A 27,945-nucleotide genomic window follows, 5' to 3' on the forward strand; every position below is an offset into this window, starting at 1 on the left:
TTTGAAAAAAAAAGGGTTAATTACGTGAAAAATCATGAACTTTGGTGCGATTTTCAAACTTTCTATGAACTATTTTTTTTATCAAATATTCCCTGAATTTAAACGCCTGAACAATTTTTCCACGATTTTTACCTTCGGTGAAGGTCCGATCTTAGTTGGTGCTTACGTGGCAATACCGAGCTGACATGACGCCTACGTGGTAATATCGAGCTGACGTGGCCTCCTACTTGGAAAAAAAAAACAAAAAATAGAAAATCGATTATTTTCCCTCCCCTTCCTCCAGGTTGGCCGGTGGACCACTGCCTTCCTCCGGCGAAGCAGCGCCGAGGACCACCACCTCTGTCTTCCTCCTTCGCGACAGTCACCTCGCTCGATCTCAGACACGAAGAGCTATGCCGTTCCAGACCTCGCGCCGCCTCCGAAGCTATGCCGTTCCAAACCTCGCGCCGCTGCTGTGCTCGCGCCGTTCCAGACCTCGCGCCGACTCCGAAGAGCTATGCCGTCTTCTTTTCCGATCGTCCACAAGAAATCCCCAAAATCCTCCTCCCCAAAACCTGCACCGCCACCCTTTTCAAATCAGCGATTGTCGTCATCCTTTTCCGCCGCATTGAACCCCCTCTACCGCCCTCTCTCTCTCCACCGCCCTCCACCATCATCATCACGAAGACTCGCCGTGAGAGACGGGGGACGCGAAGGGGCCGCCGCTGTTGTGCTCGCTGCCCCTAATTTCAGCAGATGCGGCCAAAACCCTACCTCCTCCACCGTACCTGCTCCACTGTGACTCCACCGCCGCTATCTTCCCAATTTCAGCAGACGCAATCAAACCTTATCTTCCTATTCATCTCGACTCACGCCACCGCTCCCTCTCTTTCCATCGCCCTCCACCACCAACATCACCAGATTCGCCGCCACCAACCACCCCCGTAGCTCCGCCGCCTCCCCTAGCATGGTTGGACTCGCAAATTCACCGCCTCTAGCCCTGGCATGGTTGGGCTCGCAGATCTGCCGCCACCAACCACCCCTGTAGCTTCGCCGCCTTCCCTAGCATGCTCGCAGATCCACCGCCCCCAGCCACGGCGGCGAGTTCGACCCCCAACCGAGAGAGAGAGGTTTTGGCTCAAAACGACGTCGTTTTACCCCCAACTAAACGATGTCGTTTCTTTTCGCCGCCGGCTACGCCATATCAGCACTTAATTTGGGGATTCTTGAAAGTCATGGAAAAATTGTTCAACACATTAAGTTCATGGAATTTTTGATAAAAAAAAAAGTTCATGAAAAAGTTGGAAATGGGGGTATAGTTCATGTGGCGTAATTAACCCCAAAAAAAAGGAGAGAGAAAGAGAGAAAATTAGTAGGAGAAAAGAGTAAAATAATAGTGAAAAATTGGTGGGAGAGGAGAGAGAAAAATGGAGGGAAAAAACTCCTCTTTTATATATTATATAGATATTGATTATATAGATGTAATGATAACATATAGAAATAAAAGAAACATCATTTGGAATTGATTGTATTTGGAGGATAGAGAAAGCGATAAAGAAGAGGCAAAGACTACCGAAGCAAACAAACAAACAACAAAGCAAAGCACCTCAAAAAGTAGACCCCTCCCCGCTATTCCATAACATCGCGACTACAACAGCTTTCCCCATCCAACATCATATTCATATTCTCTCTCTCTCTCTCTCCCTCTCTCGACATGGGATTCTGTTTCTCAAAGTTATGCAGGAAATCGAGAGACATTCCGATATCATCATCCTCAGATACAGAGTCCCCGTCTCTCCCTTACAATCAGCACTTCCCCTTCCACGACGCAGCGCCGCCGCCGCCGCCGCCGCCACCCGCTCCACTCCCATCAACCGTGGGCCGCATTCTCGGAAAACCATACGTGGACATAAGCAGGCTGTACGAGCTGGACAAAGAGCTCGGCAGAGGGCAGTTCGGCATCACTTATCTGTGCACAGATAAGGCCAGCGGCATGAAATACGCCTGCAAATCCATCCCAACCAAAAAGCTGATAACCCAAAAGGACGTGGACGACGTGAAGAGGGAGATCATGATCCTGCAGCATCTGACCGGGCAGCCCAACATCGTGGAGTTCAGAGGCGCATATGAGGACAGCAAGAATCTGCATTTGGTGATGGAGCTCTGCTCCGGCGGCGAGCTCTTCGACCGGATCACCGCCAAGGGGAGTTATTCCGAGAAGGAGGCTGCCAGGATCGGGAGACAGATTGTGAATGTGGTTCACGTTTCTCACTTCATGGGCGTTATGCATCGTGATTTGAAGCCCGAGAATTTCTTGATGGTCAGCAGAGACGACCACTCGCCCTTGAAGGCTACCGATTTCGGCCTCTCTGTCTTCATCGAGTCAGGTCAGTTTTTTTATTTATTTAATTTACTTGTTAATTTGCCATTAGATTCTTCAGGATTGCTTGCCTGTAAAGTTTTCGTTGCTGCGCAAATTTAATTATTTAAACGCCACGGTTTTCTTTTGTGTAGTACAAGATTACAACTTACATAATTAATAATGATCATCTTTAAAGTGTGTCCTATTATATCTGATAGAGTATATAAATACATGGATGGAGCCAAAAATATAGCATAGAAGGAGCTATATAAAGTCGAAATATATATACATACACAATTATACATAGTTGGGGGCGCTTGAGCTCATCCTAGCTCCTTCAATATAGGGGAGATTTTATAGTTGGGGCTGGGTTGCTTGTTTGTTATAATATGAATAAATGCTGAAGTGATTATTGTTTGCGAAAACGTTCCTATTCTGTATCAAATATGGGATAATGATTTAGATGAAGAGATTGGAATCGCACTACGTTTTACGCGGCTTAGTAAGGACAAATATGTTTAATTTGATAGTAATTTCGAGAAGCATGGGGGAAAAAAGGGGCATCTGCATGGACTATTAGGGTGAATTGGGACATGCATTGCAATTTAGAATTGATGGGACAGTAGGATAATCCGACGTTTGCAGGATTTATGTGTGGATGCCACTTCAGGTCAACACGACTAGGTCAACTAGACAATGACAGGTCAACCCCCCTTCTATCTTGTTTTTCTTTTTCTCTTTCCACTACTACAAAAATGCACATCCATAACACCTCATACATAATTGATTTTTAAAAAAAACCATTATGTATGTGCGCATTTTAAGAAAAAATAACGATTTTGACAAAAAATCGTTATCTATGTGGTGTTGTCCATTAACATAGCTAAACCTTTTTTTATTTTGATTTTCTTACAAGTGTTTTATTATTATTATTATTATTATTATTATTATTATTATTATTATTATTATTATTATTATTATTATTATTATTATTATTATTATTATTATTATGAGCAATAATGATGTAATATATTATGGAATTTTAATATAGAGCACAAATTTAAGTTACTTACTTTAGCCCACCCCTATATATATATAGGGTTGAGTTCTATAGAGAATTATCTTTTTGTTCATCATGAACAAATATAATCTATACATTTTACGAACAGATCAACATAAGTAATGAACAGACGTATTTAGTAAAAATAGAGAAAAACTCGCCACCAGCATGATTCGAATTCGGGGCAAATTTCTGTTCATGCGGTACATTGATTTGTTCATCAAAATTATAGATCTGTTCGTTTTTGTTTCATAAATTCTCTATTCTCTAAATATTTAGCATTCTCTGTTGAACATTTCTACATATATATATATATATATATATATATATATATATATATATATGTATAGGGGAAGGCTAGAATAAAAACACTCTTAAGTGTATAAAATATAAATGATTTTCAGCCCTTAGATCATCAAGATCTACGGTTGATTCGTAACCATTTTGGATGAATTCGTGGTCCTGGGTTCGAATCCCAAAGGTAGCAAAAATTCATTTTTCACAATTCGTAACCATGTTGGATGAATTCGTAACCCTGTTGGATAAAATTCATACATTAAAAAATATTTATATTTATATTTTAAGAAGTGTTTTTACTGTAGCCCTCCCCTATATATATATATATATATATATATATATATATATATATATATATATTATGAAAATGGTATCTACCCATGTTAAAAGAATAAATATATATAAAAAATACTACCTTTTATAAAATATAAATTATACCCATTTAAGATATCTTTACATTTATGTCGAGCATTAGTTCATTTATCACTATTGTTAGCTCGACCATTGCGTTCCACTGTCTACAAATTCTCGACCACTAAGGCTTGATTGCTAAACTCTCAATGGTCGAGCATCTAAAATTAGTGAATTTGTCACCAATATTCTACATGCTCGACTCGTAATAGTCGATCATGTTGAGTATTAGTAATATTTGACATGCTCCACTAGCAGCGATCGAGCATTAGTGCATTTTGTCACTAGTGCTCGACATGCTCTACATGAGTTCGTCAAGTCTGTCGAGCAAATTAAGTTTACGATTTGGGTAATATAGAACACTGAGGTGAAGCTTTGAGTCTATCAAAGTAATTTTAGTATAATTTTCTTTTATAACGAGTTGTTGGCCTTTTAATTTTTAAAGTGGGTAACTGTTCGCTAATATTTTCACCACGCCGCAAGTATACGGTGTAGTTGCAATATAAGGGAAGCAAGGTCGTATCCCACAAGGATTGGTGAATTCAAACTTCTAAATACCATTAATAAGTTGTTTTCAATCTATTTAGACAACCAAAGATGAAGAGATATTGAAGGTTAAATCAAAGTTAAATTAAAGCAAGCAAAGTAAATAACAATAACATAAACTTAGTTAATAAATTGGGGAATGACTCGAAGGAAAGTTATCCTAGGGACTAGATTTCGATGGATCGTAAGGAACTTCAATCTAAATCAATATAAATCTTGATATGGCCTACTTATCTAGGGCGATCTCCCCACTAGTTTTAGCCCCCTCCCGGACGACTAAAACAGTAGATTACGGGTCATAATTGCCGTCCCCGGTCAATTTCTAACCTATAACTCCCAAGAGCACAAAAGATCAACAAGCCCTCACCCACCTCTCAACCTCCCGGTTTATTGAGATGATATGTATCAAACTCCTAATCTATTGTAATTATCCTCTCCCGATTCAAATCACAAATTAGAAATGCACAAAAGGTGGCCAACCAATCATACAAGAGATAAATCTAGGACTTGAAAAGATAACAATAAGCACAATCAAGATATATATTGAACAAAGAAATCAATCCATTACAAATCCATCTAATCTAATCCCTAAGATAAGAGATTTTAGCCAAGCATATTCATAATAAAAGCAAATCTCAAGTCATAAGAAAACATAAATAAAGATATAGAGAGATAGAGATTCATAGACAAATCCTATAATCTTGATCTTCAATCATGTAGTCTTGATGAGCTCCTTTCCAAGTCTTCCCCTTCTTTATTTGATTTTGGTGTTGTTTTTGTGTGTGGAAGAGAGAAAAAATGGTAGAGAATGGAGGCTAGGGTTTGGGATTGGAGAGTTGGGGAAGATGAAGTGGGTGTGTGTGGTGAATGATTGGGGAAAAGAAGAGAAAAATGGAGTTTTGAGGCTAAAATCGCGTTTGGGGTCCACTTGGGGGAGCCCCGCCCTTTTCCCGCGGTCACGGCCCGCGTCCGCGGCCTTCAAACGTGGGGGATGCTCAGGGGACCCGCGGTCCCGCCCCGCGGCCGCGGGTGGTGACCGCGGGTGTCTCCTGAGTCGGGAACAGCTGACCCGCGGTCTTACCCCGCGGCCGCGGGTGGTGACCGCGGGGTACTGGACGTTTTGCACAGTCCGCTCGTTTTGCTCCGTTCTCCCTCGTCCGGACTCGGATTTGGTCGCCGTTTGCGCTCACGGATTCCTCTCGAGACGTACTTCAATATCATATCTTCAAAATCCTCCAATTAATCCTTGATTTTTCCTGAAATTACTCCAAAACTACACAAAGATATCAAATCTTCATAAAACTAAATATTCGGGCACAAACAAGCATTCACAAGCAAAACATGAAGGGAAATGACAACAAAACATGTGGAATTGAGGTACGAAAACCATGTTTGTCAGTAACCACTACCATTAATTCTTTTGGATTAAAGTGGGCACTTTAACATACACCTTATTAAAAGAGGTAAATTAATCACTCTATGTTAATAACATATATACACCTGTGGGCTCTAACTAATTTGCACTTGTATAGACGTGTTAATAAATGATCCATTTAATTTGCATCATCTAATGTTGTCATTTTTGCTTATGTTTGCTCTTTAACTCGAGTTAAGTACTACATTTATTGTTCAGGAAAAGTTTATAGAGATCTAGTGGGCAGTGCTTACTATGTGGCCCCTGAGGTATTGCGAAGAAATTATGGCAAGGAAATCGATGTGTGGAGTGCTGGTGTCATACTCTACATACTGCTCAGTGGATTTCCTCCTTTTTGGGCTGGTATTCCCAATTCTAGCTCATTAATTTGCTAATCTAATTAAGTTGATAGAAGAGTCCATCGAATCCATAATTATCCGTTATTTAAACTTGAATTACCAGCTCCATGCCGTCCGCAAATTGGGTTAATTGATTAATATTTGGATTAATTGTTGTACATTTTAGAGACAGAAAAAGGCATATTCGAAGAAATATTGAAGGGACGTTTAGATCTGGAAATGTCTCCGTGGCCTTCCATATCAGATGGTGCCAAGGATCTTATCAGGAAAATGCTAACCATAAATCCCAAGATGAGAATTTCTGCTGCCCAAGCACTTGGTACGTAATTAAACACCACACAATATTCATTACTACTAAGCGTCACATTTAATTCTCAACCAACTCTACTGAGCAGACCATCCATGGCTCAAGGAAGACGGCGACGCATCCGACAAACCCATCGACAGCGCTGTCCTAATCAGAATGAAGCAATTTAGAGCCATGAACAAGCTCAAGAAGGTCGCTCTCAAGGTATATATATATATTTTGCCACTGCAAAGTTGCCATATATATATACTCCTATTTGAAAGCATGATACGAAAATTAATATATATGGATGGGTTTTTGAAGGTTATTGCAGAAAGCATGTCGGAAGAAGACATCAAGGGATTGAAACAAATGTTTGATAACATTGATACTGATGGAAGTGGAACTATCACATACGAAGAACTCAGAACTGGCTTGACCAAGCTAGGCTCCAAGCTGAACGAAGCAGAACTCCAACAACTCATGGAAGCTGTAACAATTAATTAATTTATTCATTTTACACTGCGATAATCAAAGCTAAACACTAATATTATTTCTCTTTTGTTAGGCTGATGTTGACAAGAATGGGACGATAGACTATGTGGAGTTCATCACTGCAACCATGCATCGGCATAGACTGGAGAAAGAAGAGAATTTGTACAAGGCTTTTAAGTATTTTGACAAGGATGATAGCGGGTGCGTATATTAACACTTATTCCCTCCGTCCCAAGTAACATAAGTCGTTTCTTTTGGACATGAGATTTAAGAAAAATAATATATTTAATGTGTTAAGTGTGGTAGGTGAAAACGTGAAAATGTGAATAAAGGAAAAAAAAAAACATGTTTCGTGGGACGGAGGGAGTAATTTATATTACTGCATATTGTTTATGATTATGCATCATAGATATTACAAATCATTTATCAGATTTATTACAAGAGATGAGCTGAGACAAGCCATGACACAATACGGGATGGGGGATGAAGCTACGATCGACGAGGTTCTTGACGATGTCGATACAGACAAGGTAATCCAGAGATTTATTTATTTTGCAGACTAATTTTCTATATATTTAAATGTTATTTTGTTCTTAATTTTCGGCAAAACAGGATGGGAAGATCAATTACGACGAATTTGTGGCGATGATGAAGAAAGGAACGGTGGATTCTCCTCAACAATTAAAGATGGAATAATTGCTACAAATTTGTAATAATCTTAGCGCCTGAGTGCATGCATGAGGATGGTGTGGTTCAATATCATTATTATACAAGATTCAATATTGAATCTGTGTGTATTTCCGCCATTTTGCTTCTATTCATAACTTGTTCCTTGTGGGCATACTTTTGTACTTATGCAAATTATCCAACTCCATAAGTTCAAGTTCAACTTGATTATTTGATATCGTATGTTGTTCTTGATTGTGTTTTGTTGGAAACAGCCGAAAAATCTTCTACTATAAATTTAGGGTCGTTATAACTATAAGCGTAAAAAATGTAAATTTATTTTTTTATTTTTTTTAGGTTGGAAAAAGCTGGCATTGAGATACTTACTCGATATCTTACAAAGGAGAGGAATACAATTGAATTATACAATGCTCGTGGAGTATTACTTTTATGATTATTATTGTGGTTGTTATTATTAAGAAAAAGTTGATTCCCATTAATGAACCAAATTAATAGTAAAAAACAAAATTAAAAGAAGTAAATTCTCCTTATAATGAACCAAATAAATGGAGAAAGAGAACCATTTTTTCACCTTTCTCGATTATTTACCCTTTCCCTTCATATTGAACCAAACATTCCCTTATTTTCTTGTAAACGTAATCAGTTTTATATCAATATTAGAGATGTATTTACCAGAAAAATAGTTTGTACTTAACCATTGGGTGCGTTCTCTTAAATCTTATTAACTTGTAAATTAATCATAGGATAAAACCAATTTCTTCCCTTGAAATCCCTTAGGGCATGTTTGTTTGTTAGGAAAGTAATCTGAATTGGGATTGTTATTCCCATGAAAATGATTTCATGGAAAATGAATCCTAATAGATTCATTATCCAGTGTTTGAAAATATCAAAATTAATTATTAGGATTCTGGATTGTATCATTAAATAAATATATTTAATTAATATATGTAAGAATTAAAGTGATATTTACCCTTAATTTTCAATAATTCAGAATATAATTTTCGAGGTTTAAAAAATTATTTTCAATAATTCAGAATATAATTGATAGTGTGAAAATAGTTCGGGGTTTAAAGTGATATTTACCCTTAATTTTATAGTAACAACAAAGTACATTATTAAGATTAACTAAATGATTTATAATTCTAAAATTAAATTCATTTTTTCTTAGATAATAATAATAATAATAATAATAATAATAATAATAATAATAATAATAATAATAATAATAACCAATAAGTATGATTCATAATTCTAAGAATTAAATTATGATTTCTTAAAATAATTCATGAATGAATGAATGAATGAATGAATGAATGAATTAATTAATTAATAATAATAATAATAATAATAATAATAATAATAATAATAATAATAATAATAATAATAATAATAATAATAATAATAATAATAAGTATGATTCATGATTCTAAAAATTAAATTATGATTTTCTTAAAATAATAATAATAATAATAATAATAATAATAATAATTTTCATTTTATAAAAAAATAATATTGGATATATATGTAAGTAAGAATCCTGAGAATGATGAAAAAGAATACCTAAGAAAAGCTAGGAATAAGAATCCTGGAAAGTTGTACTACTTTCCTTGTTTTCAGGATTCTGATTACTTTCTCTATCTGACAAAAATTTAACCAAACACATGAATATAATATTTTGGAATCAGATTATTTTCCCAGGACAGAATCCGTGACAAACAATTATTTCATTTTCCTCTTTTTCTATAAAAGTAAATTTTACCTTTTCTTATTCTTTATTTTCACTTAAAAAAGGGATATATTAGCACCAGAAACGATCACATGCCCACTGTGGGCAAGCATAACGTGCCCACTAGTGATGTGGCAATTGTAATTAGAGTAAGATTTGCTAATTCTCTTTCCTAATTACAATTACCACATCACTGGTGGGCACGTTATGCTTACCCACGGTGGACATGTGATCGTTTCTGATATTAGCACACCAATATATAATTAATTCTATCAAGGATGTATTGCTTGCTCAATAATCACCACTAATGAATCGATTTTTATACGTTGTGAAATGCACAGCCACTAGTCAGAACTCAGAAGTGTCATTAAAGGAGAGTTAATCAAAAGTCAAGAACGATTTTAATCGTATTTAATTTTGTGGTCCAGCTATTATATTGCAACGTATCATAAAATATAGTCCCATAATATCGCAACTTAATAGGAATAGTACATGAGTTCCGGTGCTTATTTATTAAAAGAAAGCCATAAACTAGAATACTATCAATTGTAATTCAAAAAGAATCATGAGGTCGAGTAGCTACTCGGTTTTGAGCGTATTCCCAACATCAATCACGAAGCGATACTTGACGTCGGCTTTAGCCAGCCGCTCCATCGCTGTGTTCACGTAATCCATCGGAATCATCTCCACCTCCGCCAATATATTATGCTTCGCTGCGAAATCGATCATCTCCTGCGTCTCCTTCAGCCCGCCGATCATGCTCCCCGCCACCGTCTTCCGCCCCATGAGTAGCGGGAACGCCGGCAGCTCCAGCGGCTTCTCCGGCGCCCCCACCAGCACCAGCTTCCCGTGCGGTTTCAACAAGCTCAGCAGCGGCGGCAGCGGGTGCTGCGCCGACACCGTGTCGATGATCCCGTCCAAGGTCCCCGCCGCCGCCTGCATCTCCGCCGCGTCCCGGCTGATGAGGAAGGCGTCGGCGCCGAGGGTCTCGATGGCCTCCTTCTTCTTCCCGGCGGATGTGCTGATCACCGTCACCTTCGTCCCGAAAGCCTTGGCGAACTTGACTGCCACGTGGCCGAGCCCGCCCAGCCCGACGACGCCCACGTGGAGGCCCGGCCTGTCCAGCCCGTAGTACCGCAACGGGCTGTAGGTGGTGATCCCGGCGCACAATAGCGGGGCGCCCTTGTCCATGGGGAAATTGTCGGGCCACCGGATGAGGAAGTCCTCGTCGGCCGCCATCACGTCGGAGTAACCGCCGTAGGTGACGGAGGCGTCGGGGAGAACGCTGTTGTAGGTGAGCACCAGCTGCGGGCAGTAATTCTCGAGATGGGCGGCGCATTGATCGCATTTCCGGCAGGAATTGACGAGGCAGCCGACGCCGACCTTGTCGCCGGGCTTGAATTTGGTGACGCTGGGGCCGACGGCGGTGACGACGCCGACGATCTCATGGCCCGGGATGATTGGGTATTGGGTGTTGCCCCACTCGTTCTTGATGCTGTGGAGATCGGAGTGGCAGACGCCGCAGTAGAGCACCTTGAACTGGACGTCGCGGTCGGCGGCGGCGCGGCGGGAGAAGTTGAAGGGGGAGAGGACGCCGGAAGGGTCTCTGGCGGCCCATCCCATGGCGTTAACTGATTTCGCCATTCAAGTAGGAAGGTGTGTGGCTGATGAGAATGAGAGGGAGAGAGTGATGTGGTGGAGAAATGAGTGAGGCATGGTGCGCTATAAATAGAATCAAGTAAGAGTGACGTCATCGATGAGATAGGGGTTTGTGAACACGTCACGGCTGAGATCTCTATTCTATTCTATTCTATTCACGAATTCTGCTTTTTCTTCTTCTTTTTTGGGTCCAATATATTTGTGCATTTATGATCTTTAGCAATTTCCAGCACCATCAAGAAAAGGACCAAAAAAAGAAAAGAGTCAGATTATAAAGAGATTTCGACCCATTTTAGCCTCACCAAGAATTAAGGAGTGAGATTACAACATCCATGTACAGGGATTTTACTTGGGTCCCCAAATCATCTCTTCCAGTGGGTCTTATATATTAGTAACATTTCAAGCTAGCTTTCTCATGAAATGAAGAAATTCTATTGGTACTCAATGCAAACAAAAACAATATAAAGATTCACCAAAAGAAAGAAAAAAACAATATAATGATATATAGATTAAAGGTGGTCTTGGGTACACCCGGGTTGATCCATACCCAGATCCTGATCCAAAACTGCGTCCTGACTCAAATCGTGTAAATGATACTATTCGGTTATACAAATGACACTGCTTGTACCTGATACTATTCTGTTATACAAATGACACTACGTATAAATGACACTGTGTATAATTGACACTATTCAGAAATATAAATGATATTTTCTATAATTGACACTATAAGATTGTAAATGACACTATAATATTTTAAATAACACAATAAGATTGAAAATGATACTATAATATTTTAAAATGTTACAGTGTCATTTATATAATTGAATGTCAATTATAAACAATGTCATTTGTATGACTGAATAATGTCATTTACACGATTTGAATAAGAATGCAGGCTTGGATTAGCATGCGGGTCAGAATTTGAGTACGGATTAATCTGAACGTATGGTACACCCAGGTGTACATGAGATTTTGTGTATAGATTAAGAACCTATCTAGTGCCCCCTTATTGATAATATATCTAGTGATGTGGGATGAATATTTTTGATGTCAAATGTCTCGTATTCAGATTTCATTGATGGTTTTATAAATTTGTAAATTTGACTGTGTCACACGTAGTTTTTAAAATGGCGATTTACTTCCTATTTAATTTGTAGGCTATTACACAAGAACATGAGTTTAATTATTACCGAGATTGCATGCTACACGAAAACATGAATTTACTCAATAGACATCAAAGATAGCGGTTGCAGGTTCTAAAAAGTTCAAACAAAAAGTATAAGTACATAAATAACATTGAAAATATATAAATCGTTAAATATCATTACCATCTCATTACTAATTAAATTATCTCATTTTATACTTAATTTTATAATTGTATAAATACCAACCATCATCTTACATGCACAATCTAAAAGGTAGAATGTAATCAAAAGGTTCTTTAAACATAATATTATAGTAACGTTTTCATTATTTTGGAATGATAAAATGTAGAGTTTTTCTATATATGTTTATGAGCGTATATGGACTGGGTATTAACTAAGTGGCTAACACATGACCAAAATTGGACTCGATAAAAGTTTGATCATGAGCTTGTATATATATTTCTATGAATCTCTGGAAGACCCTACTTTATCTATCTCTACTTTATGAGTTAGTTTGGGTCAAAAAAGGCTTGTGAATTAATTAATATAAATAATATTTTATAACATATTATGCTATCTAAACATGATATTTATTTGATTTATTGTTAATTATATACACGTGTCTATTTATATTTCTATAAGTTTATATTATTAGAACTAGTTTTGTACCACAAAATCTCTTGTACACTCGAGTCATGGGGGATAAGAAGGCAACTAAAGTATTTGGGTAGGCATAAGGAGAGTGATGACAATGGTGTATACATTGCTCAGAACTCGTCTTCAAGCCTTGTCAATGGAGTTGAGGAATCCCAGATGGGATTAGTACTACTGCTGATGGTGGAGAATCTACAGAAGAAGACCCTAAATGTGGAGATGATGAGAGAGGGGAAGATATGGAAAATGCAGAGGAGGAGGAAGAAGAAGAAGAAGAAGAAGAAGAAGAAGGAGAAGGAGAAGGAGAAGGAGAAGAAGATCAAGAAGAAGAAGGAGGAGTAGAGGAAGAAGAAGAAGAAGAGAAGATCAAGGTTAAGGAGATCAATGAGAACTTGAAAAGAAAGAGGTACTCTTTTAGGAATTTGAGCGTAAGGAAAACAAAGAAAGCAAAGCTTGAGATCAAAAAGCAAAAGCAAAATCATACGCAGAAGAAGAAGAAGAAGAAGAAGAAGAAGAAGAAGATGAAGGGTTATATACTTAAAGCAACACTTTTATGCTTGTATATATTGATACCTTATTCACTACTATTTTCCTATCTGAATTATTGTTATTGCATAATCCTATTATAGTCCAATTTATCTCATACTATAGATTATATGGTGTGTTGTAGATCACAGAAGATCATATAATTGGAAAAAGTTGAGATATAAATTGAGTTCACAATCGAGGCAACTATGGACGAGTTGCTGGTTTAGATTGTAGCATAAATGGATAAATAGTTTGTCTTGGCTATTTATTTATGCTAGTACCTTCGTGTATTGAACAGGATCACAGTGAGATGAATTCTTATATTCTGACTAATTAAGAATCAAGATCTCGGCGACTTAAATAGTCTTAACCTTAGTTGGATTAATCGGTGTGAATAATAGATTGACTATTGCTTTGATTTATCATGGGTGAGAGTTCTCTTGAAGCTCAATATACTCGATACTTTGGGTGATAGCAATTATTATTTGACATGCGATTATATTGCAATAAGGATCCGTGTCCTGCTAATAACAGGATGATAATATCCTCTCGAGAAACTTAATAAGTTTATCGTATTAAACCCTGCAGGTGGAATTAGTTCTGATACGATAATAAGTTTAAGTGGTAGCACTCGAGATGTCGTTTATAATTAAACGACTAATTAATTAATTAATTGATCGTCAGAGGAATTAATTAATTAATGGATATTCGATATCTTAAACACGGAGATTAATTAAGTCTAATACTAGCCCCGACTCACCTAAAGAATAAAGAGGTAATTCAGTATTAATTTTCTAGTGGAATAAATTAATACTAGTGTCTCGATTTATATTCTGGGCTGAATAAGAAAAATCGAGCACTGGGAGGCCAAACTTTATTCGAGCTAGTAGATCCCCGATTGGCCCAAATTAAGGCTTAAATCTCAAGTGGACAAACAATTCATTATCTCTAGATTCTTTCTCATTAATAACTGCTATTATTATTATCTTTTGCTATTTTAATCAAAAGTAAAATGGCAAACATAATAATTGCTATTATTATTATCTTTTGCTATTTTAATCAAAAGTAAAATGGCAAACATAATAATTGCTATTATTCTTATCTTTTGCTATTTTAATCAAAAGTAAAAGATAAGAATAATATGTGATATCATTCTTAAGAATGAACAATCACGTAGCAATTAGACATAATTTTGAGAAAGAGAGAAATTGAGAAAGAAAGAGATTGAGAGTGTTTGTTCATTGGAGTTGAGATAGGATTCGAAGATCGTTGCCATCCAACGTCGAATCTTGCCGTGGGAACAATTCGGAAGATCAACTCTGGAGTCGATCACTTCTCGTTTCGCAGGTATACTTCTTTTACTACCTTGTAGGATTATGGTTTTTGTATGTACTTGTTAGATATCCGAAATGGATCGTGGGCACACGAACCGTATATCAAAATATGGTTCCTACAGAAGAATCAGGTCAAGAAAAAGGGTAGTAATAGATCAAGGGAATCACTCATTCCAAGAGATCCAAAAGATCGTTGGTCTGCTGAAAGGTAGATGTGAATTAGGAGCCATATTCCAAGGTATCTAGCTATTTCTACTTCTTTAATTTGCTAGTTTTATTGATCAAAGCAAGATAATGTGAAGGTACAAGCTTGCTGAGCAAAATCTTTTGGAGGTGATGAAATCAAAGGGAGCAAAAGCTGAGAAACCGATCTTGAGGCCTCAGTTGAGAGCAGAAGCAAGAAAGAGGATAGGCGACACGGGGCTGTTTGATCATCTCCTGACCCATATTGGGTGCCACCTCCTGGCTGGAAACTCGGTGACTCGCCAACTCAAGACCCTATATGTGCTAGAGAGTTGAAGCTGCTTAGGGGTGATGTTTCAAAAATAAAAAGGTGGCAACTGTTAAATCATTGTTTGAAGATATGCACTTTATCTTAGTACTATTATTTTTTAATAATATTTGTTTCTGGAACAGAAGTTTGGAATTGATGGCAACAAAAATGCAGTTGGAAGAGGAAGTTGGAAAGTTGAGAAGGTGATTGATATATGTAACCTACATAATAGTGAAAAAAAGGTAATTAATGTATCTAGCTTTAAATCAGTAATTATGATTTATGTGATTTCAGGGAAGTTGGTGAAATCTCTTCCAAGAAAAAGCAACTAGAAAATCAAACACTCGCAGAAGAATCAAACCGTTTTGACATAAGTCAAAAGCTGGATCAGCTTGCTGCTTCATTGGAATCCTCGAAACGCCATTTTGGCTGCGTGCATCTTTCAGTGGTATAGTTAATATATAACTATATGTATACTGCTCAGCTTCAGTAAGTTGATCATCAAATTTCTGTATCTTGAGCTAAAAAATCATTGATGTTTTGCTTTTTTAGGAAAAGTACAAGGAACAATTGATGACCATCTCAGATTTTGTGAAAGACATTGAGGTATGTATTAAATGAACAGCAAATTAATGCCTTGAGACATCATCTATGCATCTTGTTTTTCTGTAATATTAGACTTGTTGTTAGACTTAGAGATAGACCTGTTTTTCATGACAGTATGAGTTAATCCAATTTATTCACACGGTGAAGGGAAAATTTGAAAAGCTAGCTCCCAATGTGACAGAAATAGCAAAGACAGGCTCTTCATTAATGGTAGTAAGAGGTACACATGGTGAGAGAGAAAACAGCAGTGGAGAGAGAGAGCAAGAGCAAGAGCAAGAGCAAACAACAGCAAGTACAAGATGCATTAAGTGCAACTGCTGAGAAAAAAACATTACAGTTAGAGGAAAAGACAGCAAAGATACAAAGGCTGAAGAGTGGGTTCAGAATCTGCAAGCCACAGGGGACTTTCCTGTGGCCAAACATGGTCAAAGACAGCAGCAGCATTGATAACTCCACTAGTTTTGTACAGGTCCAAGTTGAGGTTCCCACACCTCCTTCAGTTTCCTCCTCCACCGTGGCACCTCAGCTTCATCACTATCATCAGTATCAGCCACCACCGCCATCCATAGTCAAGCCATTGGCTGAAAAACGTGCAGTTACAGTCACAGTCTCCACCTTGTCTAACACCCCTTCTTTACTCAATCTAAATGATGCCCCAATCATTAATCTCGATGATGCGGTAAGCGGTCTGAGCTATCTATCTATGCAAGAAATTCTTGATGTATAAAGCTATGAAAATGGGACTTATTATCTTCTTTTCCTGTAGCACAAGGTTGCTGCAAATACGCTGCCGTTGGAGTGTGGCGGTGCTTATACAGAGACGACGACGAGCTGCTGCCCGGCGACTTCTGAGGTAGGAAGCTGGTTGGCACTGTCTACTAAGTCTGCATCTGATGATTCCAGCCATGGTTGATCAACTTTAGTTCATCATATATACATATATATATTCTTATAGCTTCCTTTCTTTTACTGTGAGAGTAAAACATTTAATATCATGCCATATATAATGCTTCCTTCATATATCAAGCAGTGGAGATATGGGAGATATGTTATCATACTCATCAATTAGGATCCTACGCGCGTTATTTTATCTCTCATATATCATTACTCATCAATTTGGTTTCCTAGTATCATAGTACTACTCGTATATAAGGAATCAAAATCCAGATTGATACTAATTAGAAATCCATCTCCTATAACTATAAGGATCGATCGAAACCACGCCACATTCATCATTATATATTTGGGTCCTCTTCTCTTCCTACACACAAACTCTCTGATTCATTAGTTAATTTGCTGAGTCGGCCATGAAATCGTCAGCTGCAAGATCAATGCCTAATGATCGACGTCGGGTGGCGCCACCACCACCACCGCCACCGCCACAGCCAGTTTTCTTCCCTTATCCGATGCTACCTTATAACCATCCATACGCGTACACGCCGCCGCCTGTATCTTGGTCGTTTGTTCGTCCACAACCACCTATACCCTCTTGGGACAACCTTACTTACGTTTATACTCAAACATTGCCTTCATTATCTTCGTTTGTTTCTCCACCACCACCACCAACACCGCCTTCTTTGCCTTTTTGGAACAATACTCAAACATTGCATCCACCTTCCTTCCCAACACCAACACCAGCACCGCCTTTTCCTTTAGCTTATACTACTCCACCATTAATGCATCCACCTTCCTTCCCAACACCAACACCATCAGCACCGCCTTTACCGTTGCGTCCACCTTCCAATTCCTTCCCTCCAAAGAAAGAAGAAGATTTGAGCCACAAGATTCTCAAACAAATTGAATATTATTTTTGGTTCGATTTAATTCATTTGTACTTTATATATATATATATTTCTTTTTTCTTTTAACTAAGATACTAATTGAAAATAATTTTTGGTGTTGCAGTGACAATAATCTTGCCAAAGATCTTCATCTGAAAGACCAAATGGACATCGACAACGGATGGGTTTCGATTGAGGTTATTGCCGATTTTAATCGAGTAAGACTCATGCATATTGCTCATGCTTTTCTGTTTTTGTATATTTATATTTATATTTATGGAAACTTTGACTTGACAGATAAAAGAGATGACAGATGATATTAAGTTGATTCTGGACAGCTTGAAACATTCAGATACAATCGAAGTCGAGGTTTGACCTTTTTTTTTCATTCTTTGCTAATGCTATGTTATGAAATTTAATGGGGCCGGAGTTTTTAAATACCAAAAATTAAAAAAGATAACTCTTTTAGCCTCAACTTAAAAACAACTCTTTTGTATACCAAAATCAGTTAAAAGACTAAAATACCCTTACATTATATCATTAAAGAAAAGCAAAAAAAAAAAAAAAAAAGAGAAGTCATCGGCCCCTCCTCTCTCCTCCCTCCACCCCCAAATTCAAATTCTCTCTCTCTCTCCCAACTCACGACACGCTCACGACCGGCGCCACCTCACGATCGAATTCCAGTCACGACGTCGAGATGGGCGACCGCGACCGGAACGACGACGACTCGGTGTCGGCGACAAGCTCCGAAGAGGAGGAGCGTCTCGCACATCCTACTCCTCCGGTGAGTGAGCCCTAATTTTCGCCCAATTTTGCCTCCCTTGAAAAATTGGAGCCTAAATTCATTGTTAAATGCATGTATATGTGTTATAATGCTTTGAGAATCATGTTTAGTTGGTAAATAGCTAGAGTTTGTTGAGATTTGTTGAAAACAACTTGAGAATTTTGGTGTTTTTTGTGAATTTTTCGGCTGAAATTGGGGGAAAGATCGTGGATGGAGACGACGGGGGTTGGGGCAGGGTGGGCACGACGACAGGGGCCTGAGGCGGGGTGGGCACGAAGGGGGCTTGTGGCGGGGTAGGCACGACGTGGGTCTCGTCGTCGGATTCACGATGGCAGGCTCCCCATCGTGGGCACGATGGCGCCGTCGAGGTCACGACGATGGCCCACGATGGCGTCCATCGTGGTCACGACGGGGGCTTGGGGCGGGGTGGGCACGACGGGGGTTTGGGGCGGGGTAGGCACGACGGGGGTCTCGTCGTCGGATTCACGATGGCAGGCTCCCCATCGTGGGCACGATGGCGCCGTCGAGGTCACGACGATGGCCCACGATGGCGTCCATCGTGGTCACGACGGGAGCCTCCCATCGTGATCTCGACAGTCCGCCTACCCCGCTTCGTTTTTTTTTTTTTTTTATTGTTGTATTATTTGTTTCAAATACATGATTATCTTTCTAATTTGTTTTTAATACATTGATTTTGTAGATTAATTGTGATTGGAAAAGGCCTACATTGATCTACGTGACCCGTGGAGTTAATCTTTATATGAGGACCGATATATTGAAGGAGGTCAAGAATGTTTTACTTGATAAAGGCGGTCCGTTGGCTCTAGAGAGATTTAAAGAAGGCGTAGTAGGACGGTTGATTGATATCAAGAGAAACCATAGTGCAAGTAATGCTCTACACCACTTGCTAGCTCGTCAATTGAAAGGTAGCGATATACCATGTGACGAGTCTTGGTTTCAAGTTGGTGGACAGACCATTCGATTTAGGCCGACGGAGTATGCCCTTGTCACGGGACTTCACTTTGGCAATAGTGATTTTGATCCATATGCAAAACACAAGCCTCCACGGAATGGTATATTCAATCGATTCTTCAATGGTGTATCCACGAAGGTGCATGTGTTGCGCAAGAGATTCAATGAGAAGAGCCTTGGCAAGGATGTGGAAGACTATTTGAAGGCTGCCAATCTTTTGGTGTACTATCTATTCCTCCTATGTCGGGATAATCCAGTGATCGAGGATTGGGCATGGACATTAGTTGAGGATTTTGAGCGTTGGGATGCCTTTCCATGGGGCTCATACACGTATGGCGCATTGTCTTACTACATAGACACTGTTGGGATTGCCCCGGACCAAGCTGAAAAAGATTACCACTTTTATGGTCCGGTTTGGGCCTTACAAATTTGGTCGTACGAGGCCGTTCCAGATTTGGGAAGCCAATGTGGCTTTCGAGAGCGCGAGGAGATATTGCCTCGTTGTTTGAGATGGAGCACTCGACAGATGAGGAAGATTGATTTTGCAACTTTTTTAGAGAAGCGGGTACGTTTTATCTTTTTATTATATAATTTTTTTATATTAAAATTCGAATTCTAATATTGTGCATGTTATATTGTTTTGTAGCGGCCGGTATATCCTGTGTTGGAAGCTACATCTAGTGAGTTAGATGAGTACTATATGATGAGCTTCGACAATGGGGATATGTTTGATGTTCGTTTCGAGGCTCCTGTACGCGTTGCCTCAAGATATGAGACAACATTGAAGGCGCCTGTACAGAAAGCACGACGCGGGACGAAGCGCCCCCGACAGAGCACTCCACTTCTCACTCCAACAGAGGGGGGAGAGAGAGCTAGAGTGTGTTGTGTGCACGGACGGCCTTGCCCAGACAACGAAGGGGGCACTGACAGGGGGCATGATATCGAGGACAGATTGAGGGCAGTTATCGATGATAGATTGAGGGCAGTTTTGACTGATGATTCTGATACAGGCTTTCTTGCTGTATTGAGAGCAGTTATCGATGACAGATTGAGGGCAGTTTCCGGCCGGAGGCGTTCTAGGAGTCCTCCACTCTTCCGGGAAGAGGATGTTATCTCCCACCACTCTCAGAGTCGCTCCCGCCAGCCACAGCCTCAGCATGTCGCTGCCGATGAGGCCTTTTCTTTGCAGCCTCAGCACGTCCCCACCGAGGTCGGTACTTCTTTGCAGCCTCAGCATGCCCCCACCGAGGAGGCTATTGTTTTTCAGCCTCAGGACATACCCATCGAGGAGGTTACTGCTTTTCAGCCTCAGCACATACCCACCGAGACCAGTGCTTCTTGGGAGCCTCAGCACGTCCCCAACGAGGCCGGTACTCCTTTGCAGCCCCAGCATGCCCCCGCCGATGAGGCTATTGTTTTTCAGCCTCAGGACATACCCATCGAGGAGGTTACTGCTTTTCAGCCTCAGCACATACCCACCGAGACCAGTGCTTCTTGGGAGCCTCAGCACGTCCCCAACGAGGCCGGTACTCCTTTGCAGCCCCAGCATGCCCCCGCCGATGAGGCTATTGTTTTTCAGCCTCAGGACATACCCACCGAGGAGGTTACTGCTTTTCAGCCTCAGGACATACCCACCGAGACCAGTGCTTCTTGGGAGCCTCAGCACGTCCCCAACGAGGCCGGTACTCCTTTGCAGCCCCAGCATGCCCCCGCCGATGAGGCTACTGCTTTGCAACAGTTTACCAACCTCTTCAAGTCTGTGGTACCTGTGTCGCACTCTCCTATCAAGGGAGCCTCTTACCAGACCTATATCCCATATGATAAGGTTTGTACCTTACATTCTCCTGACAAGGCCAAGAAAGCGTCTAAGCCACATGATAAGGTACAAACATCTGAGCCTAGTGTTGATTTGGATGATCTCGAGGAGTTTGGGGAGGATGAGGATGAGGACACGGGCGATAAGAGTTTGGGGCCTCGAGAGCGTAGACCGTCTGCTGCTATTCGGACTCCTTTTAAGGGTCAAAGTCCGTCTACTGCTGAGGTATTGAGGACTCAGTACAGAAAATTCAGAATTAGTGGACCTAATTCCATTGCAGTTGTGACTGCGACAGAAGCTCCTTTAAATCAAGAGTTCTTCGATGATCTTGAGAATACCGACATGGACTTCACCCAAGATGTAAGTTTTAATTCATAATTTGTATTGTGTTATGTACATCCTTAACTAACCTCAAAGTTTATGCTTCACAGGTCATAGACCAATACGTGCTTTTTATTCGCACACGTCTTGGGATAGCCAAAGAAAAAAGCATGTCTACTACTTTAGTCATCGGCACTGATTTTTATGTAAGTTTTACTATGATCCTTCATTTGTGATTCTTGTTTTCCTATCATTATTATTGAACTTGTATCTTGCAACTTTTTGTAGGTTGTATTGCATGCCGACCTTACCCGACTGCATCCAAAGGATCCCAATTTTAAGAAGGTGAAGGGAAAGCCAACATATCCCAAATGGACTTTACCTGAAGGACTCGAACGCTTGGTTAAAGGGCTAGATACGACAAATTCAACTCCGTGGTGGAATGTAGATTTTGTAAGTATAGTATACTAGTGTAATTTGCATTTGGTATTCTTATTGGTTTATTAAACTATAAGTTATATTTTTTTTTTCAACAGATTGTTGCAATTTGTCTTGTGGGCAAAAATCACTGGGTCACTGTGCGAATTCGACTTGTTGATTGGAAGGTCGAGTTGTATGACTCATTGTCACACCTGTTTGATGAAGGCAAGGCTTCTGTGCGCGACGATGAGATGAAGCCCATTACTCGTCTCATGCCTCGTCTATTAGAGCTCTCCGGTTATTGGGAGAACACAACTCGGATAAAGAGAGAAGACGAGATGGAGCTTCGTAAGATGCCGAGTAGTGCCCAGTTCGCCCAGGTCGACAACCACAGTTGCGGCCCTTTCGCTTGCATGTATCTTGATCGTTTAGTTGCCACTCCTGACAAAAAGCTGAGACATTCGGAACAAATCAACGAAAAATATATCAAGAAGTATAGGTGGATTGTAGGATCTAGAATATTTTGTCTCACTCAAATTTGAAACATATTGAGACTTATTTTGAGATTTATTGAGACATATTTCATGTTATTTGCTTTTAATTTGGTATGTTGTTCACTTTTTGATGTTGATTTTTGTATATTGCCATCGTATGTTGTTGGTAATGGTGGCTACCGTGAAGGTGAGATGGGCTGCCGTGATCACGATGGGGGCTTCCCATCGTGAGCACGATGGGAAGCTCCCATCGTGTCCTGCAATCCCGTCGTCACCGTCCCGTCGTGTCCTTCCCGTCGTGTCATTCCCTCCCGTCGTGACCCTCCCGTCGTGTCCTTACCATCGTGTTCTTCCCTCCCGTCGTGACCCTCCCGTCGTGTCCTTCCCATCGTGTCCTGCCCTCCCGTCGTGTTCCACTTCCCCTGCCCAAACGACCGTGCCCACGATCGTGCAGACACGATGGCCATCGTGGGCAACCATCGTGATCACGATGGTTGGACACGAAGGTTGCCACGATCGTGCCCACGATGTCTTACTCACGACTATGGCCACGATGGCTTGTGGTAGTCATCGTGTGGTTATTAAAATCATTCAATTTCGAATTTAAATACGATTACTGACTTGTTTAGTGTATTATATTATGTTTAAAATCATATTTTATCACTCATGATCTCTCGATTCAGACGATGTACGTCGCTCGTCAAACCAATCCTCCAAAAGTGTGCGAAACGATTCAAGTAAAGAGCACACTGGTAAACGCCTAGCCCACCACAACCGAGAGTTAAACGATTCCGCTGCATTAGACGTCATAAATCCATAGCGTTGCACCGGACACTTTGACCTAGCCCACCTCTCCGGTCCAATTTGAGAAAGTCGTCGGTGAGCTCCATCCGGACTAGCGTCGTGCAGCAATGAAAAAAAAATTTCGAACACTTCGTGACGATAAGAATATGCTGCTTCATAGAAGACCGTGGCCACTGTCTTCCCATAGGGCGTTAGATTCTTCAACAGATGGTGATAACACAGTCCATGGAATGCATTTGGATACACGGCTTGAACTGCATTCCGAATGCTTTTATGTTGGTCACTCACAATTAATAAATCTTCTGGAGGATTGTAACACCGCCGTAGATTGTAGAGAAAATAAGTCCACGACTCATCGTTCTCTATTGGTCCGAGGCCAATTGCTAGAGGAAACACTTGATCGTTCTCATCCTTTGTCACAGCAACAAATAACACTCCTCTGTTCTTTCCCTTCAAGTGGGTTCCGTCTATTACAATCACCGGTCGAAGATACTGCTCAAAAGCCCGAATACTTTGCCCGAGGGCAACAAACATGTGGCAAAACACACCCTCACGAGTCGTCTGCAAATCATAAACAGTCCCTGGATTACGTTGTTTCAATAGATAAAGATACGATGGAAGCCTCACATATGACATATTGAAGTCACCATACGTTCTCTCTATCGCCTGCTGCCTAGTTCTGACTGCGAAGCAATATAGCATTTGAACGCCATACTTACTACGCATCTCAGCAATCATCTCCTTTGGCCTCAAAACAACCTTCTCATCGATTAATTTTTTGGCAAAATAATATGCAGCCACCTCGCCACTCACAGACCGTGCTGTAGTAACACGATTCAAATCCGCCTGACATGTGTGATCCAATGTCAACTTAGTAATTCTCCAAAGAGTTGCAGCCTCTACTGCACATAATCTAAAAGTGCAGTTCTTCCTACCACTCTTGCATATGTACACTGCACGAGAATCTGTAGAACGATCGGTTGCAAACTCTAGATAGTGCTCCAAATGATAAATTCCTATAGCTATCCTCAACTCTACTTTGGATCGAAATATGGCCCCTACCTCGAGCAGTCCGTAGGCTATTGGATGATACTCTTCCCACCCCAACTGTAATATACTTTCAATGTACGGAAATGGAATATCCCAATCGCGCGAGCCATGTTCATGCTCAACATAGCTTGCAGTCTGATAATCCGATGAAAAATGTCGCAACTCATTGCGACGATCTTCCACATCGTCTTCAGATGTAGACTCTGCTTCATCTTCCTCATAATCCTCATCGAATACCTCTTCATCATCTTCCTCATGATACGGCATTCTTTGATCATGATGTACAGCCGAGGTACATCCTCTCATAGTGTTGCGGCTCACATTACTATCGGGGCCGGAAGAACCGCCTTTCTCAATCACATAAACTTCTGGATCCTCTCTAGGATCTGCTAACCATCGAAGCAACTCCATATCTCCCCTCAATAGAACTTTTGCTTTAATACCATTGATGTTTGTGACGTACCATAACGTATATTCGGTCTCATTTCGATATCCCAAACCCTCTCTAATAAGATCCACGAGGTTAGCACGATTAATTGTACCGGAATCGATATACGCAACAAAGAATTCCCCATCTATATATGTTGATCGCTCCCAACGACCGCCATGATGTATCATAATACGTCGCCCCGACATCTGAAATTAACAAAATGTAATATAAACAGTCAGAAAACCATTAAAAGTACCTTAAAACATGGACTGTCAACCCCACGATCGCAGCACACCATCATGATCACGATGGCACTCACGATCGTGGACACGATCGTGGCCACGATCGTGAGTGCCATCGTGATGACGATGGTGTGCTTCGAATATGTGGGCTAAACCCTAAACCCTAATAACATGACGTCGAAACATAAACTCTAATGTGTGACCTATTTGAAACAAAATAAACAATATTCATGATCAACATATATACTTCCATGAGATCAAAACGTTCAAACAACGAAACAATCATAAAAGCCGTTTTTAGAATGTTTTTTCACGTTTTTTTTTTCATATTTCATGCTTGTGAGTAGTAGACGGAGGAACAAAACATACATACCTTTATATGAAGCGAGATGAACGAAGGAACGTCGCCTCTTGTTGTTTTCTTCTTCCTTTATGGTTGATCTTTGGATTTCTTTGATTAGGGTTTAGGTTTTAATTCGTGGTTCTTTTTGTTTCGTTCTTTGGTTTTAATTCGTGGTTTTGGATTTCTTTCGTTCTTACAACAACTACAAGCTTCCACAATTATTATCACCAACAACCTCTTCATCACAAAAGTTATTCCTAGTCTCAACCGAAAAGATTCACCAAATCTGCACTTCATTAATGACATTCCGGAGTTCACGGCGTCGTGACCACGTTCGAGCCATTTATCGTGAGCTTCCATCGTCCCCTCGGCCCGTCGTGGCCATCGTCCCCTCGGCCCGTCGTGGCCATCGTGCCCACGGGCAATTGGCCTCGACCGTCGTGGGCACGACTGCGCGCTCGCGGGGTGGGCACGTCGGGGGCCTCGTCGTTCGGCGTGGGCACGATGGGGGCGTCGTCCGAGGTGAACACGATGGACGGGGTGGGCACGATGGCTCGCGTGCCCACGATGGGCACGATGGTCGTGTCCACCATCGTGCCCACGTTGGACACGACGGCTCGCGTGTACACGATGGTCGGCGACACCATCGTGATCACGATGGACGACGGTCGTGTCCACGATCGTCGCCATCGTGTCCGCCATCGTGGACACGGGTTTGACTTTGGCTTCAAGTGGTGGGCACCGTAAGGGGTATTTTAGTCCTTTCACAGATTTTGGTATACAAAAGAGTTAGTTTTAAAGAGGAGCTAAAAAAGTTATCTTTTTTATTTTTTGGTATTTGTTTATTAGTTTCCTCAAATTTAATTGTGATCGAGTTGCATGTCATTGAAATATATATACATATATTTTGTAGGGAGACAAACTAAGGCGACGTTCTACTTGGAAGAAATGGATAGTTTATCGTCAAGCAGCTTCAAGGAATTAATGTTGTTCCCAGGTATCCAATTAAGGAGTGTCAACTAAAGACAAAGCAAAAGTGAAGGCAAACAAGTAACACAAAAAGAATGCTAAGTAAAGAGGTTTTGTATTTTTAGACGAGTATTCTTTTCTCTTTATTGGTGTGGGTTCTCACCATAAAAGTTTTAATGAGGCTTGGACCCTTAGTCTGCAATTTTGTGCTTTCAAGGGTTTTAGGATTTTTTTTTAATAAAATCTTAATTCAGTCCATAATAGGAATGAAATTAATTGATATACCTTAAAGGCTTTTACTGCTCTAGAATTGTGTTCGCGTGAGTGTGCATGTGAAGAGAACGAGAGTTGCCCAGATCCAATAACTAATGTTTGAGTTATTTAGACTAATCTATGAAAATCAATGAGAGAAACAAATAGGATTAGATTAAAGATGAGATTTTGGCAAGAAAGAGTGATTCTAATCATATTTAGAGTTCAATGAGTACACAATATGTATGAGAATATTTTTTTATTAGCATCGCTTAAGAACAAAGAATTGTGATTAGTGTGGGATTCTTCTATGTTTATAATAATAATAATAATAATAATCATAATAAAAATAATAACAATAATCATAATAAAATAATATTATATTATTGCCCTTAAAATAAATTAAAAAATAGGTATAGATTAGATATCACCAATTATATTATATTTTTATATATTCATATACTCGACAATTATTAATAAGTTTTTAAATTATATTTACAAGGCATTTTAATCTCGATTAAGCTCAAAATAAGCTTGATTAGATTTAGGAAGTTAATTTTAAGTTTTCCAAAACTCAATTCAAGCTTGACATAAAGGATCATCAGTAGATTTTTAACTTTTCTTTCGATCGGGATCTCCTGCATTGCATGGATACAAAGTTAGAAAGTGTATGCATCTTAGCAATGAATGTCATGTAAATCTACAATGAGGCTAAATATTGTAAATCGTCAAATGCCTAACTGGGCTTCAACAATTTGCCAAATGAAATCAAATTTTGTTGAATGACAACTCTTTTTGAACAACTATGAGAGTCGTTTAGTTTATCGTTCCCTCATACTTACAACAATAAAGCCAAATTCATGTCTAGTATCAAAGAAATTAATCTCACTTGTTCTCTTTATATTTAATTAATAGCTTAGTTAAGCAAAAAATCAACACAAGCACCAACCAAAACAAAATACTAGATCATTTCCTAATTGAATGGCCCAATTAACAAAAAGTCCAAATTGTTAGCGTTAGGTGCCTCCATACAAGGTAAAAATTTAAATCAGGGCAAATTTCTCATGCAAGGAGATTAATGAATGCAGTGTTTCATACAACTACAAGCATCATTAACATTCAGTGGTATTAAAACGGGAGCATACAATGGGTTACTCCAGTGAACCAACGAGTTAGATGATTTTTTAGGACAATAACTTAGATTGATCTAAAAATTAGAATAA

At 39.9% G+C, this 27,945-nt stretch overlaps 4 protein-coding genes and 1 pseudogene across 4 annotated transcripts; 4 read left to right on the plus strand and 1 right to left on the minus strand.

Moving 5' to 3' along the window:
- The first annotated feature begins 1,553 nt into the window (after nt 1-1,553).
- On the plus strand, nt 1,554-8,111 carry LOC131011139 (calcium-dependent protein kinase 29). The gene is made up of 8 exons (XM_057938920.1): nt 1,554-2,366; nt 6,289-6,432; nt 6,595-6,747; nt 6,824-6,939; nt 7,039-7,206; nt 7,283-7,410; nt 7,640-7,739; nt 7,822-8,111. The coding sequence occupies exons 1-8, from the start codon at nt 1,694-1,696 to the stop codon at nt 7,903-7,905; spliced, it is 1,566 nt and encodes a 521-aa protein (XP_057794903.1). The 5' UTR covers nt 1,554-1,693; the 3' UTR covers nt 7,906-8,111.
- Nucleotides 8,112-10,066: 1,955 nt separating this feature from the next.
- On the minus strand, nt 10,067-11,332 carry LOC131011140 (8-hydroxygeraniol dehydrogenase-like). The gene has a single exon (XM_057938921.1). It carries the CDS (start codon nt 11,264-11,266, stop codon nt 10,202-10,204), a length of 1,065 nt encoding a protein of 354 aa, XP_057794904.1. The 5' UTR covers nt 11,267-11,332; the 3' UTR covers nt 10,067-10,201.
- A 1,823-nt stretch (nt 11,333-13,155) lies between these two features.
- On the plus strand, nt 13,156-17,109 carry LOC131011141 (protein DYAD-like; annotated as a pseudogene).
- A 242-nt stretch (nt 17,110-17,351) lies between these two features.
- Nucleotides 17,352-18,200, plus strand: LOC131009886 (extensin-like). The gene is made up of 3 exons (XM_057937288.1): nt 17,352-17,857; nt 17,950-18,022; nt 18,123-18,200. The coding sequence occupies exons 1-3, from the start codon at nt 17,352-17,354 to the stop codon at nt 18,198-18,200; spliced, it is 657 nt and encodes a 218-aa protein (XP_057793271.1).
- Nucleotides 18,201-19,663: 1,463 nt separating this feature from the next.
- LOC131009887 (uncharacterized) lies at nt 19,664-21,954 on the plus strand. The gene is made up of 3 exons (XM_057937289.1): nt 19,664-20,146; nt 20,228-21,757; nt 21,829-21,954. Exons 1-3 carry the CDS (start codon nt 20,108-20,110, stop codon nt 21,952-21,954), a joined length of 1,695 nt encoding a protein of 564 aa, XP_057793272.1. The 5' UTR covers nt 19,664-20,107.
- Nucleotides 21,955-27,945: the final 5,991 nt, after the last annotated feature.

The sequence above is a fragment of the Salvia miltiorrhiza genome, chromosome 2 (assembly GCF_028751815.1).
Source record: "Salvia miltiorrhiza cultivar Shanhuang (shh) chromosome 2, IMPLAD_Smil_shh, whole genome shotgun sequence".
In the NCBI taxonomy this organism is placed as follows: domain Eukaryota; kingdom Viridiplantae; phylum Streptophyta; class Magnoliopsida; order Lamiales; family Lamiaceae; genus Salvia; species Salvia miltiorrhiza.